General features: G+C 37.7%; 1 protein-coding gene across 2 annotated transcripts in view; it reads right to left on the bottom strand.

The window, feature by feature from the left end:
• Nucleotides 1-290: 290 nt before the first annotated feature.
• Nucleotides 291-19,056, bottom strand: part of LOC105926321 (complement C4) — a 45,542-nt gene continuing 26,776 nt past the window's right edge. For both annotated transcript variants that reach the window (XM_012862576.3, XM_021316456.2), the window contains 16 exons: nucleotides 17,617-17,809; nucleotides 17,422-17,517; nucleotides 16,886-17,051; nucleotides 13,400-13,581; nucleotides 13,124-13,279; nucleotides 12,991-13,050; nucleotides 12,822-12,912; nucleotides 12,570-12,744; nucleotides 8,228-8,318; nucleotides 6,043-6,117; nucleotides 5,866-5,968; nucleotides 5,700-5,789; nucleotides 2,919-3,023; nucleotides 1,249-1,332; nucleotides 1,023-1,155; nucleotides 291-944 (listed from right to left, as the gene is read on the bottom strand). In XM_012862576.3, coding sequence (XP_012718030.2) covers nucleotides 803-944; nucleotides 1,023-1,155; nucleotides 1,249-1,332; nucleotides 2,919-3,023; nucleotides 5,700-5,789; nucleotides 5,866-5,968; nucleotides 6,043-6,117; nucleotides 8,228-8,318; nucleotides 12,570-12,744; nucleotides 12,822-12,912; nucleotides 12,991-13,050; nucleotides 13,124-13,279; nucleotides 13,400-13,581; nucleotides 16,886-17,051; nucleotides 17,422-17,517; nucleotides 17,617-17,809 — 1,942 coding nt within the window. In that variant the 3' untranslated portion in view covers nucleotides 291-802. The remainder of the gene's footprint in view (nucleotides 945-1,022; nucleotides 1,156-1,248; nucleotides 1,333-2,918; nucleotides 3,024-5,699; nucleotides 5,790-5,865; nucleotides 5,969-6,042; nucleotides 6,118-8,227; nucleotides 8,319-12,569; nucleotides 12,745-12,821; nucleotides 12,913-12,990; nucleotides 13,051-13,123; nucleotides 13,280-13,399; nucleotides 13,582-16,885; nucleotides 17,052-17,421; nucleotides 17,518-17,616; nucleotides 17,810-19,056) is intronic.

Raw genomic sequence — 19,056 nt, forward strand, 5'->3', positions numbered from 1 at the left:
TGCCTCAACTGTGAAAACTAAAATATTCGGGGCTGCTGCCATCAAGTCTTGTTGCAGGTCTTTTCTGGTGGCAGCTGTTGACTGACTCCTTTATCTGCCGCATTCAACTATTGCAGCTGCTGTTCTTGTACATTGTGAGCTATTCTTGGAATTGTATGTCAAGGAGCATCCTATTGGCTGGGTTCTTTGCTATCTGTGTGGAAAAGTTTGGACAGTTCTTTTGAATTTGCCAATTTTTATCTTGATTTAAGTTCTAACATGCAATAAAACATCACACTTTACAGCTCAGGTGGTTGACTGATGAAGCCCTTTATTGGTTGCATCAAGTAAAGAACTCATGTAGTCAGTATATGTTTTATTGTATAAATTTTGATAGTAGCAATTTTATTAAACTATTTTAACTATTGTTTGGTATTTATTGCAAGCCTCTAACAATCTTGCCATATAACCTAATTTGCAATGGGGGCTGAATTTGCAATGGGGGCTGAATATTTGAATATCCTAGTTTCTTTTAGCATGTACAAGCAATGATGACAACAACATAGGCAATGCTTATTTCAATAGGATATCTTGGAGCTGTGACATAAGGAAACAAAAGAATGCATTAACCAGAAATGATAAAGTAGTCAAGCTTAATGAGTCATTTGTTTACGGACGGATTATTCCTCCTTTTTTCCGACAGGCTATTGTGATATTAGATATTTTTATGCTACAAAGGTGAGTTATCACAAAGAAAAAGAAAACAATTCATCAATTGCAATGTCTAAATTGCAGTGAAGGTCAACAGATTTGTGAGTTAGATTTACTGTCTGCAGCCATCGGTTTTGTACTCCTCAACAAAATCATTGAATTCAGCACAACGCCGTCTGTTCACAGATTTTGCACACTCCTGCTCCGATGGCCTCTTTTCCACCCAGGTGTTTGATTCCAACAGATACTGCATGCTGCAAAGACAGATAAAGGACAGTCTATTTCAGTCTGTTTAAACAGGTGTTTTTCTTGATTAAACTTATATTACTTACTTTCCATCCAAGTCTTTAGTGGCACCATCTTTGCCCATAATCAGATACTGTCTTCCCAAGTCTAACTGACCCTTGCACTGAAGCCTTTTGGCAAACACCCGAACACTGTTGTTTGCCACGTGGAGGTCTCCATCTAGTAGATGAATGATTATAATTACTAAAAGTTAGCAAAGAATCTGAAAGCCAGCATTTTAACCTCCACAGACGGTCTTGGTTGTTTACTTACAAAGTCTGAGGATCTCAGTGACTTTAGTTTTGTATAGCTCAAAGTTGCTCTTAAGAGTGACCTCCTGGACGTCCACAATGTAAGCTGGAGCACAAACAAACAAATACAAATCAAAATAACATACCGTATACGAATTCTAGCCTTGGATCCATTGAGAGCTAAATGTGCAATAATACATGCCAATCGCTAAAGAATAATTATTTAAGAAAAATCAAATAACATTGGGAATACTTATTATAAGTAAAATATATTTTATATCTGTTGTATCTATTGCATATTTAATCAATTTATTAAATTCATAGTTAATTGCAAAATGAATTGCTAAAATGTGTAATTATAAAATGTGAAGCACAATTATTTTTTAAATGAATATTTATAGAATAATTATTTATTATTACATAAATGGCTGTGATGGCGTTATAGCTTGGGGTTGGGGCAGATCATCTGCCATCGTTCTCTCTAACATAGAAAGTTTTCCTGGATCAGTGCTTCTGTGTTCTTTTGCTTTTTGTGTCTCTGCTCTGTCTTCTCAAACCCCCAGTCTGTCATGGCAGATTACATAGAATCTGGTTCTGATGGAGGTTTTTGTCCCATTAAAGGGGAGTTTTCCTCTCCATTGTTGCTACATGCATGCTCGGTAAGAGGAATTGATGTAAAGCAAATGACAATGCAGACTACTGTCCACTGTGGCTCTACGCTCTTTCAGGAGGAGTGAATGTCAAGAATCAATGCAATCTGCTGGGTTTCCTTAGACAGGAAACTTTTTTTACCAATCTGTGTTATGATTTGATTGAATTGACTTTGTAAAGTGCCTTTAGATGACATGTTATGGGAAGCTATATAAATAAAACTAATTAATTTAATTAAACATTAAATATTTGTTATACGCATAGTAAATTGCAAATATGAATCATTAAAATTTGTAATTATAATATGTTAAACACAATTCCTTTATTATTTATACAATAATTTCATCCTACACTAATGCATAAAATCTTAGAAATCGTGTTAATTTGTCAGAGTTACCCATCAATATCAGTAGGCACTCTTTATTACACCTTGATTTATACAGGTAGCCTCAGTGAGACACAGGTTCTCGCATACAGAACAAGAATACTAAACTGACTAAAATACAGTGTCACAATGTTTAAATTACTCAAAAGTAACAAACAAATAAAAGCTTTAAAATGCTTTCTGACATTGTTGCAAGGTTTTTAAAACAATCTACAAAATTGTCCAGAGAAATTTGATCCGACAGTTTCAGTTCCTGTTGAGGAGGATTCCAACAGGAACTGTTGTGTAGGTTAACCAGTTAGTTGTGATGAGCTAAACTAACAGTCTAAATATGTTCATGATGGACTGTAGCACAGGAAATATTAAAATAATAAAATACTGTACCAATTATACTGGATTTACGTTTTATGTATTTAAGATCTAATGAACAATTTTGTGACTGTGTATTTGATAAATTGACATTCATATAAATTAAATGTATTATTTTATTTAACACATGTATCATTGTTTTAAAAAATACACATTACTAAATATTTATTTGACAAATGTGACTCTCAAAATGTGGGAATGTTTTAACATAAAAATGCAGCAAATCCTCAGAGTTATTAGCCAACTGTATCTCTGTGGTATAATAAATTCTTGAAGAGGCTACTGACCAAAATCCACTCTGGGGAAGAAACACGCATGATCCATACGCATAGCCTTCGTGATTCTTTTGCCTTGATTCAATTTGAAGGTCTCTTGTACTTTATGACAGGGTCCTGAAAAAAGCACACAGTGACATTTTTTTATGCTTGAATGAATTTTATAAATATTTAACAGAAGTTAGTATGGGTCCAAATGACTTTTTTTCAGATTTTGGGGTACATATGTTTTTTTATGGGGAAAAACAGGCAAAGATGTGGTGATAAAAAGCTGCCCAAGTCCATAGAGTCACATGTAAAAAGCCTTCATGGACTTTAAAAGTCAATATATGTGCTGGCTGATCTTTTTCGGGTCGATTTGGCAGTCCAAAAATTACAATAAAACTGCTGCCAAAAGTGTCCAGTTGAACCAATGAGACACAGCAACTGATGTATTCCAGCATTTATTTTACCCACATACACAGCAAACCAATTGATAGTTCTGATTTTACTTTCTTCATATCAGTTCAGAAGGGACCACTAGTCTGGGATCAGCGTTTAGGTAAAGAAGTCTATTTTTTGTTAGTAAAAAAGGGCCAGATTTATTTGTCTGGAAACAAAAACTTGAAAGTGATTATATGAGGTAAAATAGTGGTTATATATAAAAACATTCATATACCTTCAACTATTTCTTATTTTAGCCATTCACAACAACAAACATTAGAGGAGCATAGCACAAGTTCCAGGAATTTTGCTGACGTCTGCCCCCTCTGGTGACAAGTTGAAATAAAATCAAGACGTGCATGTGCATGGAAGAAGAAAAAAGAAACTAGCATCTGCCGTTGTGACTTCACAGGTTTTTTTTATTTTTATTTAGAAGGCATAATATCTTCCAATGTAATGAAGTTAGAAATATAATATTATATATAAATAATATTTTAGTTTGAATGGAAATGTTTCATATCAAGTCAATATTCAATTTTGTTTTCAGGAAAAAAATGGCTACTGTTTTAGTTGGTCAATAAGGTAGACAGGGGCAGACTGGCCATGGGGAGCATTGGGAGTTTTCCCGGTGGCCTGGCCCGGTGGCCTGGTCGGGTCCACTCAGCGATTGCAAGGGGTAACATAAACAATATGCACCTTTCATGTGGCTCACTCAGGTTCCTGCCTGACTAAAACTCCCACAGATTGCAGTTGTGATAGGGAAAGGACAGACAGACACCCTCATTTAATTTGCTGAGAAGGCTACGCCCTCTGTCACAGCAACACTGTTGCCAGCGACTTTTAAGATCCCTGCTCCACCAATTTTTTCATTTTCAAAAGAACAACAGAACTGTTATTCTGTGAAAGCACCATTTGTTCGTCTGTTACTGGAGGGAGCCATGATTCCCTTTTCACTTGTTCTAGTCAGTCTCACAGACAGCTGCTACTGCACAGTCCTGGCCGCAAACCCCACTATAAGCAAAAATGTATCAAGGGCAGGGCAGATAGATACACAGTAAGTTGCATGCCTGATCCCTTGTAGATAATGCAAATTGAGTGAGAAAGAAAGCTAATGCCGGCTAAGTAACATTTTTACCTTGATATATCCTTTTCCAAGTCCCCGTGATGGTAATCTAAGTGTTTATGAGACGATTGGGGGTTTGCCATCTCACCCTAGTGTCTCTGGCCAAAACAAACTTGCAACTTTCTGTGATCCAACCTGGAGGCAGTCTTGCGGCTCTGTTCTCGTTCTTGCGGTAAGACAAACGGTTTTACAGCAGCCCAATGTAAGGCCATTGGCATCAATAACAGCGTTACCAAGTCTGCTTATTATAAGCAACGTCTGGCTTGTTATTTATTATCGATACTAGGATCGATCCATCCACCACTAGTGCAAATCACTCTCATGAACTGAGTAATGGAGCTTACAGAAGCAACTGTGGTAAATAGAAGATAACTAATTTTATGTGACGTTGGGCAATTGTAAGGAAATGTATAGGAAAGAAAACAGATGGTATATAACTTCAAAACTTGCACAATACACATTTAAAGGTAGAGTGGACCATTTCTCTGGAAATATAGGTAAGAAATGCTCAAGCCATTTTTTGAATAGCTGCGCCTGCACAAGACCATCTCTAGAGCTCCTCAGGGGGTTCAGGGGAAAGAGTCTCCCAAATACATTCTGGTCCGTATTTCTGTCTACTAAAGCCTTCCTCTTCTTCTCATAAACATGTAAGAAAGTTTTATCCTCGTGACTTTCAGCCATTTTCAAAGCATATGGTGAAAGCAGTGGCGCTACAATGAATGGCTAAAACCGAAGCGCATTGGATACATAAACACTAGAAGTGAGCATGTGCAGCCAGCAAAAGGAAACTCGCAAGGATTGTGTGTGCACATTGCCGTTATATCACTGTGTCAAAAAGGCTGGCCGGAAAAAAGATTGTTCACTATATCTTTGATGCATTTTCTTTGGAATTTATGTGATAGCACAACACAAAGTAACCTATAATTGTGAGGTGGAAGAATAAAATAATAAGAATCTAAAAAGTGTTTAACGCAGTTCAATCAACTTCCCTTTATATCAACATACTTAAAAAAATTCCCATGCATCCAATTGCATCACCTGTTTGAATAAAGATAGTCCATGTGTGTGATTTCATCTCAGTATAAATCCAGCTGTTATGTGAAGGCCTCAGAGGTTTGTTAGAGGACATTAGTGACCAAACAGCCTCAAAGAGACCGAAGAACACGGCAGTTTTTCGGTCTCTTTGTATGAAAGTATGAAAACTGCCAGACACTGTATGTATACATATTTTGGAAGTGAGTACTTACTTTCTGCACATTGGCAAACATCTTCTGAACAGAGTTTGGAGACCAACTTGCTTCTTCTTGGGGGCGAGTAGAACACGGTACACTTTACATCTGTAAAGACAAAAGTTCCTCAGAAAATTAACATGGATTGACATTAACAGAGATGTTATGGAAAAGAATACCCCACCTGGTTCATAGTAATCATAGAACGTAGCTGGAGCGGGCTGTAAAAGGCCAACTGGCACAGTCTGATTGGCACTGAAACTGATACATTCCTTGGATTCAAACAGCTGGAGACAGAGAGAGAATAAGAGTTATCAATGGCCATAAAAATACCCTGATTTTAACTTGAATTCACCTTTACCTTATTAAAGTATATTAGTACTCTTCCAGAAGATATCTCATAATGGCTAATGTATTGCTCAGGTGGTTGCTTTAGCTGGGATTAAAAGAAACAAAATCAATCATCTCAGAAATTAGAAGACAAAACAAGCATTACTTGTGGGTAACCTTTGGGATTAAACTTTTTCTGTTGAGCTCCTGAGGTTGCCGTCAGGCGTATTGCATCTGTGGATTGTGGTTTGGCGTTCCAGACTTGATTTTATCTTAAATCTCTTTGCAGTGGCATGTCTCTGTTTCTAACACATAAGCACATTTAAAACACATTCTCGGTTGCCACACTTCACATTTGGGAACTCCTCGTGTTTAACACGGTTTACTTTTTTCGGCATTGTGAGAGGTTGCCAGCTTAGCCTAGCTTTAGCTTAACAATGGCTTTCTCACATATCCTTTGTAACTCAGATAGTTTCTGCTGTTTTTTTGTCTCTGTCTCTGGCACCAAGTTGTTATCGCAAGATTTTGTGTGAGATTTGGAGCACCATGCTTTGATAATGATGGCTGCGGCCATTGTGCAGAGTGGGTGTGGGATGGGCTGAGTCTTGAGCAGTTGCAGGTATGCGGTTAGCCTCTTAAACCTGTCCTTTTCAAATTCTAAATTACAAATTAATAATCGTTATGCCTACCAACCTTTTTAGATGCCCCTTCTGCTGTGATCGGCTTCTGTGTCAACTTTGATTTATCTAAGCGGTACTGGCCAGGTTCCTTGCACTGGATGGTGAGCTAAGGCCTTGAGCTCCTGCTAGTCAAAACCATGCCATGCTGAAGTGATTTGAGTGTGTTTTTACGGTTATAACAAACTTTATTTCCACAAGGGTTTTATACATTGATGGGATACTAATGTATGTGTTATCCAGTCTGCTCATTATGACCAAAATAAAGCTGAAGCCTTTTAAAATTAGCGCAGAATGTCCGCTAGCCTAATGCTATTAGCTTTCGGATAACTTCTGGTCTTCCTGGATATGCAACTACAGTTTGTTTCAAACATGATGTTTGTTTTGTTTCGCTCCACCATCGTCCGATAATGCTATGAGCATTATTACCACATTAATATGGAGTATTAATGTTGATTTAATGGTGTTTTTGTATAACTTTAGGATTAACCGATTTAAGCGACCGATCGCTACAACGACCCCTAGCTTCCCAGAAGTATAATTGCATTGATAAAATCGAGCGTTCTAAAGTTTTGTGATGTTACTGAGAAAACTATTTTTAAAATGTTATTTTATTAAGTAATTTTTTGTTTAACTCAGGATTTGCTTTGTGAATGAGTTGAAACACATACCAAATGTTGTTCTGAATTAGTCAAGCTAATTTAACCTCATTCCATGTTCTTTAAGATGAACTTTGGTTCTTTAACTTAGATCTGCAGTGAACCAGGATTCACTGAATTATTCTGATGATGGTGAACCATTTTCATTTTTCTTTTGTGTAGAGAGCCCAGTAGAGAGGATTTGTTGATTGAAATATAGTGTTAATTCAGATAAACAGCATTCTATAGTGATGTTCCCTGGATGTTCATTTTATTACTGTTAATGAATTCTTGAACTTGAAGAGAAGTTGTTATTCATTCATTCTATATGTGTGCAGAGTTTGCTGTTAAAAGAACATCGGTGCTTGAATCATTCCTTTCAACTATTGTCCCAATAGCAGCCCTTGGCCTGATATACACCGGACAATACCTAACAGCGTTATTTATTAAACATTAAATAACTTAAAACAGTGTGTAATAGCACAACAGTGCCTTGAGATTAAATGCGTTGTCATGTGGCACTATATAAATTAAATTGAACTGGATTGTCTCTGCTATAAACAAAGATTTAAATGCATGATAAAGATCAATAGATGGTGTAAAATTAATTTTATACCAGGCACTAAATTAGTCAGACTGATTTGAATGTCTCTGGACTGCTCTGAACACAAATTTGACATTTCTGTAGAAAATCTTGTCTAAGTTGTTCAGTTAATTAATGTATCATCTAACCATAACCATATATTGGTATCATCCACCAAATGTTTATAGTTTAGCATTTATTATATACAAATAAGAGGTTTACAGACATTTCCTAAATGTCTGCCTGACCCATATATGAAATAACTCTTTAAACTGTCAGTAGATGAGATTTAAAGAGGAAATAAAAAGAACAACAAACCCTGTCCAGGTCTTCGACGTCCACCTCAAATCCACTAAGTAATGTGATATCTGCAATTCCCATTCCAGTGAGGGGGCTGTTTGGGCTATAACTATGTAGCAAAAAAAAAAAAAAAAACAATCCTTAAATTCTGCTGGTTAGGGTTATTATCAACATGGTATTATTATTTATTTTAAGAAGCATATAGTTTTGTGAAAATAATATTAGCCTCTTAACAGAATATTTAAGTTTTTGCTTTCTTGTCACATTTAAATAAGTAATGTTATCAAACTAATTTTAATATCAAATAAAGACAAACAGAATACAAGATGCCCTTTACAAATGATTATTTAAATGAGCAATAAGTGAGAAATTTACTGTAAAATTAACTATAACATTCCAATTTGTCATCCGGGATATAAGTAACATTCAGTATAAACAATTGGTCAACTCCATCAACATTATCATGTTTTTCTTCTTTAAAAATTAGAGGTGCAGTGGGGAACTATTTCGGTGCAGTGTGTAGCCCGTGTTTACTTCTTGGTTCCTGAACCAATTATATGAGACTACCCAGGGTTCCCAAAACAGAGCACAACATTTGGTATGTTATATTGGCAAGGAGTAGCAGCCAGCAAATATGGGAGCCAGTAAGAGAAGCGGACCAGAAACAGAACAGAATACAACATCACATACCTATTGCGTGTGAGTAAATTTTCAGTGAAGTTTCACAGCAGCAATAGATCATTGAGGGAACTGTTCTTATTTGAAAGACTCTGTGTCATTATAACCTTTTCCCCCTTTAATTTATTATAGGCAAAAAAGCTGTCTAATCACAATGGTGTTCGTAAATGTGAATCGTGAATCTGGACACATTGACGCACAGTCTGCTGAGTGTATACAGCTTCTGTGTATATATCCTTTTACTTCTTATTTTACTGTATTCTTATTTTCTGTCTGCACCATCAATACCAAGTCAAATTCCTTGTAAGTGCAAACCTACTTGGCGATTAAACTTGATTCTGATTTATCTCAATGGCCAGTTTATTTCATAATGAAATAAACTGGCCACTGACCTCTTTTTAGCAGAATCACTTCGCTTGCCAATCAAGAGAAATAGGGTAGCGCGAGCAGTATGATAACCTGCTTCTTTACCCAGACGAAAGCAATCCAACACGGAGATTCAAATCAGGCCTGAGGGTCCCAATTCAGGGCTGCATCCTTTGAATAACCTGGTCAACATAGGCCGGGTCCTTCATCGACAGAGAAACAGAGAAGATACGAAGAGATATAGGCTTGTGAATTGGGATCAAAGCGGTCTAACCTCCAACAGCTGTCACCACCCTTACTTTAGCATTACTCATGTTGCCTAGCAACTGAGACAGCGCTGAGAAGCTAAACAAATGGAGCCCCGCTGTCTCCTCTGTAAACAACTGTACCCTGCTATTATTTTTCTATATTTCTTTACATATTCATTATGGCTCAAAATCTTTTGTTTAAAATGTTGCTTTATCATCTTTCATTTTATTCTCATTCATTAATCTGCCAACTATTTATTTTTATGTTGATATAGGAATATACCACTAAACAAAATTCCTTAATGACAAATATTTGTGTAATTTAACAGTAAAACTTTTTGCAACTTAAACACTAACCCTATAACATTCTGAGCGAAGTTTAAATACATTTATTTGTAGAGAAGAAGACAGTGACGTTTGATATCTGCATTATTTCTCATTGCGGAAAGCCAGCAAGAGTTGGGAAGCAATGTGCCCGGAGAAAGGCTTTATCTCTCAGGATAGCAAGCATCAACCCACTTAGCTGGAAGCCAGCGTCTAAAAGCAATGTGTCAGGGGAAAGGGGTTCTCTCTCGGGATACTGAGCCTAGACTCCTCAGGTCAGCTAAGCCCCCCCCCAGGTTAACAGGAAGCCAGCGGGCTTCCTTCGGATTAACATAGTTATCTTCTCACCTAAAACCTTTTTTAAGGATTTTTTTATGTCACAGAAAGTGTGATGTAACCAACTTAATGCTGGTGAAGATTCTCAGTCAACCAACTTAATTCACATCTTTTCACTCCTCTCCACCATTGCTGTTTCCAGTTAAACAAATTCTCTTTTAACTTGCAATGAAACGTTCATGGGCCGCATTTACAGCCTTTGTTGCAACATAATTGGCCTACACATATGGCCTTTGAAGGATGCAGCCCATGACACTCTCTATATTAAGCTGTTTATAGAGCAGCCAAGAAAAGCTAATCACTTTTTAAGGATCAGCCAATAGGGGTGCAGGTCCAACCCACTGATGCTTGTAGGCAGGTGAAATGATTTTGCAGGAAATATTGATTAGAAAAAAAATAGGCCATTGGGAAAACATCATCATAAAATAAAAGAGGACTTTTAATAATAACATTTTTAAATACAAACTGATGGATATAACTAATAATGCCTCAATAATAATGTATTTCATTGTGAATTTTTTTTAATGAAATATATTTTATATTATCATGCACATTTAAAAAAAGAATCAAAAGCATTTTATAATAACAAGATGATCATTTTATAATCATTCAGTTATTCCATAATTTCTTTGTCACTTGGTATATTTCTCTCTTATTTATTCAAGTAAACAATTATTTAATAATGTTTTATTTATTTATTTACTTAATTTTGAGCACTTTGGTGTTCCATACAATCAACATGGCACCATATGTGTCACAGTATGGGGTTTTGTTTATGTTTTTGGACTGTTTGGCTGATCATTCTCCACTCCATGCTCCACCCTTCCCAGTCCCAATTCAGCTCACATTTATCAGTTTCACCTACTGCTGCTAATTAGGCCAATTCAATCCACCAGGTACTTCACCTAGTTTTACATGCTTCACTCATCGCTCCCTCACAGAATGTCTCTCCTTGTCTCGTTGCCTAAATGTATTTGCCCCAGAGTTTGTGTCACTCAGCCTGCTGATCCTGTAGACCTCACTCTGCCCTCGCTAGTTTGCTTCACTGGTGCTTGTGTGTGCCACCAGATTCAGGTTGCTCCTGGGGATTCTGCGTCTCGCTCTATCCTTACTGGGAACTCATCGGCATCATCTGGTCAAGTCAATCTCTGACTGCATCACCTGGTCAAGTCTGTCTCTGCCTACATCACCTGGTCAAGTCTGTCTCTGCCTACATCACCTGGTCAAGTCTGTCTCTGCCTACATCATCTGGTCAAGTCTGTCTCTACCTGCATCACCTGGTCAAGTCTGTCTCTGCCTACATCACCTGGTCAAGTCTGTCTCTGCCTACATCATCTGGTCAAGTCTGTCTCTGCCTACATCACCTGGTCAAGTCTGTCTCTGTCTGCATCACCTGATCAAGTCTGTCTCTGCCTACATCACCTGGTCAAGTCTGTCTTTGCCTACATCACCTGGTAAAGTCTGTCTCTGCCTACATAATCTGGTCAAGTCTGTCTCTGCCTACATCACCTGGTCAAGTCTGTCTCTGTCTGCATCACCTGGTCAAGTCTGTCTCTGCCTACATCACCTGGTCAAGTCTGTCTCTGCCTACATCATCTGGTCATTTGCTAGTTCCTGCCACAATCACCCGGTAAAGCCTGACTCTGTGGCCTCCAGCCATTCCTGCCTGCCTGTCTGTTCTGCTACTATCTCCTGTTTTAAAATAAACATTTTATAATGCAACACTGTGTCTGAATAGAATATCAGGTTCCCAGAGCAGCACACATAACAATATGTGAATATATAATTTCCCCATTTCCATCAATCCATTGACAAAACCCACTTGTCCACAGATATAAAATGCATATTTCAAGCAGAAAGACCCCAGGCCAGGAATTGAACCCAGAACTGTCTTGCTGCAAGGCAACACTGCTAGCAACTGTACCATTGTGCTGGGCAAGAATGGTATCCAAGGTGAAAACAGCTGGTGATCAAAGAGAATGCAAAGGTCTGTCTCACATTTGCTAAACAACAAAAACGTCTTCATGTAGAATTTCAGACAAAATATTTTGTGGATTAAACCACCTCATCAAAGTCTAGATTCAGATGGTCTGACTTGCACCCTAAACAGGCTACTCTCGTTTGAAACCCTCTAATGTGACTGAACTAAAACCATTTTGCACAAAAAAGTGAGAAATATTTCCTCCACATAGATGTAAGAGTTATTGGCAGTTTGTGCAAAGGTTTAATTGCCACCAAGAGCTTAGCAAGCAATTAGTTTGAAAACTACTGTTATGTTTTTCTGAAATTGTTTGATGATCTGAAACATATAAGTGTGACAAAAAAACAAAATAAAAACAGAAACAGACATTGGTAAGGGGACAAATACTTTTTTACAGCACGGTATGTATACTGAATCATCAACTGACCTGACACAGACAGTAAAAGTAACCAAGTTGTCTGAATTCAGGTCATTATTAAGATCTCTCCTGCTTCGTGTGAAAGTATCAAAACGTTCAATCGCCGACCGTGCAACTCGTGCCTGCTTCTCCCCAGGAGCATCATAATCATCATCGTAGTAGTCATAATTATCTGTAATCTTTGCTGCAAATACAGATATGGCTGTCAATATACAGTTTTATTGATGTCTGTGTTTTTTGTTAACTGTTGATAAAACTTACCAGTGTACTTCACTTTCCCTTCCACTTTGACACTGATGTTAAGTTTGGAGCAATCATCCTCAGGGTCCAAGAGGTGGTAAGCCTTTGAAGTCTGCAAAATAAGAGGTAGTTACTGGAAATTAGACACATCGGTCATGAAGTACAGACAATAGAAATGAAAGCACCTCACTTTGAACTTGATTTCTCCTTGTCCTTTCAGCTCAACTGTAATGTTATTCCCAGTCAGTTTCTTAGAAAAAGAGAACAACAATTACTTCAGGAGGACATATTTTAATTCATAGTGCAGAAATGCTCTTTGATACCTGCAGGTTTGTTTCCACTTTCTCTTTATGGTTTGTCAGGTTTAGCCTAACTATCTCATTCCTTGCTGGGGTCGTGAACTCTGCTGTTACCTCAGTGACAGTACTTGTCTTATTTAGCTCATACTGTGACAGGGCTTCCAGTGCCATGATGGTGTCCTGGCCAGAGAGAAAATCATTAGCATGTCAAGCGTTTTCTTGTTATTATCAAACAGTGTATTAAATCAATTAATGAGGGTGTGTTTAGATTTAAGTTAAGTAATCAGGTGTTGCAATTACCTGAGTTGATTGATAGCCCCCGTTATAGTTTTCTTGGCTGACTAACCAGCAGGCTGTTTTGTTTGCCCACTCGATGTCACCATTTTGCAGTGCAGTTAGGAGAGCATAGGCGGTTGTCTCAATTGTGATGGCCTTTTGACTATCTTCAATTTCATTTGCCCAAAAGAAGCAGTTATTCTTGTCTGATAAAAAAGGATGTAAATGAAAAGAAACAACAACTAATGAATAACATTTTGGCTGCATACCAATAAGTACTCTGCTTTGAGTGCTGCTTTGTTGTGACCTTTTGTTTCAAATTTGCACCATCTCCTTGTGCACTGGTGCCTAAATATGTCTAAATAGGGCAATATCAAATACAACTCTCTGTTTGATGTACACAAACACTCCAGATATAAATCGTTTGCTGTGATGAGCCATCTGGATGCTCGTGGGTCTAGAAAAGGTGTATTCCTGAATTTGAACTTTGCTGTTATTGTGATATGCTAAATAACAAGCAAATATAAAGCGTTTATAGTAAGACTTGGTTTCAAAAACATCCCTCTAACAATATTCCTAGTATGAGATATGGAACTATATCAGAGACAGCTTGCAACAATTTTGAAATAAGAGATTTGGCATTATAAAATCAAACATTGAAAGATTAAACACTGAAAAATCACTTGCAATGACATAAAAAGGGATTTGACATTAAAAAATTAAACATTGAGAAATTAAACACTGAAAAATCAAACATTGACAAGTCAAGAATTGTTGGAAGGTAAAAACTTATAATGATATTGTCATTTTATTCTACAACTTTTTTTCAATGAGATATGTTTTCAGTGTCACTGCAGAATTTCTTCGGCTATGATGTCACCACAACAGTTTGCTCCATATCAAAGCTAATGAAGATAAAATTTATGAAAATAATATCCTTTCTTGTGGTCCAGTAGCTGTCCTTGAATTTTTGCCTTCTATAAGTTCACTGCTGGTAGATGACGAGGAGTACCGGAAAAACAGAAGACCAATGAAGGAGCCTTCAATTTAGCCCCACCACCGACAGCAAAACAGTGCTAGCTTGTAGTGACATTGTAGCTAAGGAACTCTGCATTGACACTGAAAACATCTCTCATTGAAAAAAATGATTTAGCATGAAAGGAGAATATCATCATAAGTTTTTATTTTGTAACAATGTTTCACTTATCAATGTTTGATTTTTCAATGTTTAAATTTTCAATGCCGGATTTTCCAATATTTAATTTTTTAATGTTTAAGTTTTTCATGTTTGATTTTGCCATGCCAAATCTCTTTTTCAATGTTATTGTAGGCTATCACTGATTTCGCTCCATATAAGGAGACATCTGCAAATACCTATTTGCTTTCATGTGTTGCTGTTACAGATTAGTTCCATGGCTGACCCAACCACAGCCTTTACCTAGAATGGCCAGCCAGACTGACTTATGCCATGTGTATTCAATACACAACTTGTTGGTCTGGACAGGCTCAGGCTCCATCTGAATACCCTTAATTGTAGCTCCTAGCTTCTGCTCCTCACTCCAGTTCCTTGACATTTCATAGGGTCAACAGTAAGAACACTATCATGGAGAGGAAAGGAGCTTCGGACTGCTGTGCCAATTTCAGAAAGCCTTTAACTTATACATCATTATGATGTGAGTCAATTCCAGGCCTACAAGCCTTCCGAAATTAAACTACAAAGTGTGGATTCTCTTCTCTCCATTTATGTTAATTTCCGCAAAGTGGGCTGTGCTTATAAGTCATGTCACGTCAAGTATTGTTGTCAGGATCCCCAAGGGTGTTATTAGTCCCTGGGGATTCTGAGTCTGTGTGCTGTTGCTTTGTTCACCCTTACATCCTTGTTTTGTTACCTCTTTAGCTTTGTATTAGTATTTAGTTTATATATTATATATATATTTGATAATATATAAACTAAATACTAATATTTAGTTTATATATTATCAGTTGTTTTGTTAGCTCTGCTTCTGTTATATTCATCCTTAGATCCTCGTGTCTGTTAGTTTTCTATTATGTTAAATTATGTAAATTATATATTCTGGTATTGGTTCGATTAGTTCGTATTAGTTATGATTTATGATCTTAGTAATCCTGTTTGATTCTTATTTTATGTTGGCCTTTCTCTAGTCTGGTTTCTGTTTTATATTATTGGTTATGATAGATTTAGTTATCTCATCAATAAGTAATCATCTTTATTGTCATTGAAACATACATTACATTACTCTGCTTTTAACCCATCACCCTTGGGGAGCAGTGGGCTGCCATGTGGGGTGCCTGGGGAGCAATCTGGGGTTGAGGGTCTTGCTCAGGGACCCAGAGTGCAGGCGGTGGGATCGAACCGGGTACTTGCATCCTTCTCTGAGTGCAAGCTCACTGCTCTAACCACTCGGCCATGACCCTCATCTGTTCTTTCCCCATTCTTTCTGGGCGAGCAGAGTGGCACAGCAGAAGCGTGCTGGGCCCATAACCCAGAGGTTGATGGATCGGAAACATCCTCTGCTATACGTTTGGGTAAGGACTCATTAGCCAAAGCCTAAGTGTGTCAGCCATGATAAGTACTGCCTGAATAGTGCAGTGAGTCGAGAAAGAGGTAAGAAAAGGAACTTACATATTTCGTTTCATAGCTATTTTAGCATTGAAACCTCACTAGGTCCCTTATCTGCACAAGGAGATATAAGGAATCCCACAATCCTTAATGTGACATGACTTAGAAGCACAGTCCATCTCACGGAAATTAACGACAATGCTCGGAGAGAAGAGAGTGCACACTGCACTTAATTTTCAGAAGGCTGTAGGCCCAAATTTGGCTAGAATCACCCATGTCTGTTTCCATTGTGTAAGGACTTCGGATTTAAAGCCTGTCAGAAATAGGCACAGCAGTCAGAAGCTCCTTTCCTACCCATGACAGCGTTCTTACTGTCGACCCCATCAAAGGTCAAGCAACAGGAGCTAGGAGCTATAATTAGACATTTTTTGTATGAGGCCCCTGTCTTTTTCTCTGAGTGCTAGGTCTTTTAGCCCAAGCTGTTACAGGACATATTTCACTTAAGCCAGAAACTTTACAATGTCCTTGTTTTTGTTCTTAGGACTGATAAACCTATTTTTCACCAAAACACGTTAATTTTTGATACACATAATCTGTTTTCTTGGATGGATGTATAAAGGATGGATGTTCTCAGTTTGTCTGTTAATTTGTTAAAACAGATATGCATAGCGACTTCAATAATCAAGAAAATTATCTCAAGAATATTTCTTTCATTTCTTATATTTTAACATATGACAAAAAGAACGTATTTTGGAAATTCTAACTGACAGGAAAAGTTCAGTCTGATTCAATGTCATATAGTGAGAAAAATATGGCCATATCTTGTTTCAACCTCACATTTCCTGTCGATATCCAAAATATACACAATAGATTTGACATCAAACAATAAATATGAATCTGAATCTTAGTGTCAGTTTGGTTGTACATGCCTTTTATCGCCCTTGATTGAAGTTTCGTCCATGCATTTAATCGACCACCGGCCCCCTGTGGCAGGTAAACTGATAGGCAATAAGCTGTAATAGCCATCGCGTAGGTATGCCTCAGCTTGTCATATTGTTCTTGGAGATAATTTGTCGCCGTTAAAACACTTGCATTCTGTTATTAAGTAAACAGGATGTTATTATTTTGCTAAAATGTTTCTGACAAAGTTGTCAAAATATTAAAGCAACACCCACATGCCTCTTGTACCAATATATTAACCGAGCATTTATTTAGCCTGAAATTCAAAATCTGTAACCATACAGTTAAGCAAAATGGACAAACATGTAGGAGGTCATAAAATAAGTTTTTACTATGAACTATTTTAAATTTGATACTGAAAGTAAATTATGATCAACATAATCTTTGAGCCACAATATTGTTACAAAAAAGTGCCATGGTTTATTACAGAAACTGCTTTAAAGCACAGAAGTAAGACTACAAACAAATTTAAAACATACAGCAGAGCAATCTCTGGAAATCTCACCATTTTATTTAGATTTTCAGGTGTAAGAAATCGACGGGAGCGAATCAGTGCAAGAGTGATGAAAGCAGTCATGGATGCATGTTGGTCGTCTCCTGTCTACGTAGACCAAAGACAGAGCTTTTACGTAATTATCTTTTTATTTTATTTAGCTATTTAAAGTTTTGATATACTTTTGTAGACTCCAAGAGAGCTTACCAGGACATCTCTGTGTAACACAGGATTTGGGTCTCTGAATGAGCCATCACCCTGCTGCACTGACAGCAAGTAACTGACAGGACGGTTAATCTTGTCATGTGGTACAACTTTGAACGATCGAGCCTGCTCTCCTTTGCCAACTGTTTGAAGTTCCGCAACCAGTGACAGAATCTTTATTACAAGAGCAGTCACCCTTAGGGAAAAGAGAAACAAACAATGAGTAGCAAGTGGCTCTCAAAAGTTTACACACATCAACTAAATTTCCAGGTTTTGAAACCTGATAAATAATTCCAAGCTTTCCCCATTAATGTAACATGTATACTTTACAGTTTAAAGTAGCAATAAGTAATAATGATATCTAGTGGCTTAAATTGGTACAACAGCCTGCCAATGACAACAATCTAATAAGGCATTGCCTAGTGTGTTGCTGTTATGAAGCCTCACTGATTTTTTTTACTTCTATAGGAGAGGTATATTATGTTGCATTCTGTTGTATTTCTGGTCTGCTTCTCTTACTGGCTTCCATGTTTGCAGGCTGCTGCTTTTTTGCCATGATTTATCTGCTGATCTGCTGACCCAGCAGATGAGCTCCTTTAGCAGAAGGCTCCTCTTACCCAGATGCACCACAGAGCGCCACAGGAAATCATTCCTACCTGTGGCCATCAATCTCTTCAACGCCTCCCTCAGTTATTCTCTGTAACCTTCTGTAACTGACATTTATGCATTCTCTGCACTGTTCTTGCACAAGTCATATCACTTTACTTGGATTTTTAAGGTGAAGTGATATGACTATTGTGATATGGTAATACCTTGTGTGGAATGTTGTAAATTTATATTGTAACCCGGATAGTAATAATATAAGAGATGGCAAGGATAAGTTTGTTCATTATATCGTTTTATTTCAATTAACATTTCAAAGGTCATACAAAGTTATCAAATATGTTTGCATTGTTTAATATAAGTTCTGTATTTTGTGGTGAATTGCCAGTGAAAATTGTATTTTCCTATAGGAGTACGGTCAGTGAAGGTAGCACAGGGGAGGAGAAAAGAACCAGAGGAGAGGGCGGAAAAAACACAGGTGAGAGCAGAGGGTGGAGGAGGAAGCAATAGGGGGTTTTCAGCTGACGTCACGCTCACGTGACTACTCAGCGCGTCCGCCATATTGGGTGGCAGTCGTTTCGCACCGTTGACCTGCGTTGTATGACGCCTTAGGCAGTATTGGAAGTGAACAATGGGGAAAACGTGTTTAATGGTTGGTTGCACGGCCCGTGGAGGTGGAGATCAACGCTCTTTCTATCGCCTACCAGCCGTAATAGTGAATCAGTGTGAAAAAACAAAACAGCTGTCTGAACAACGCCGTCACCTATGGCTGACACGGATATCCAGGTCCGATTTGGACGGTGTTAAGCTGGAATACGCCAGAGTCTGCGGTGCTCACTT

The sequence above is a fragment of the Fundulus heteroclitus genome, chromosome 3 (assembly GCF_011125445.2).
Source record: "Fundulus heteroclitus isolate FHET01 chromosome 3, MU-UCD_Fhet_4.1, whole genome shotgun sequence".
NCBI lineage: Eukaryota > Metazoa > Chordata > Actinopteri > Cyprinodontiformes > Fundulidae > Fundulus > Fundulus heteroclitus.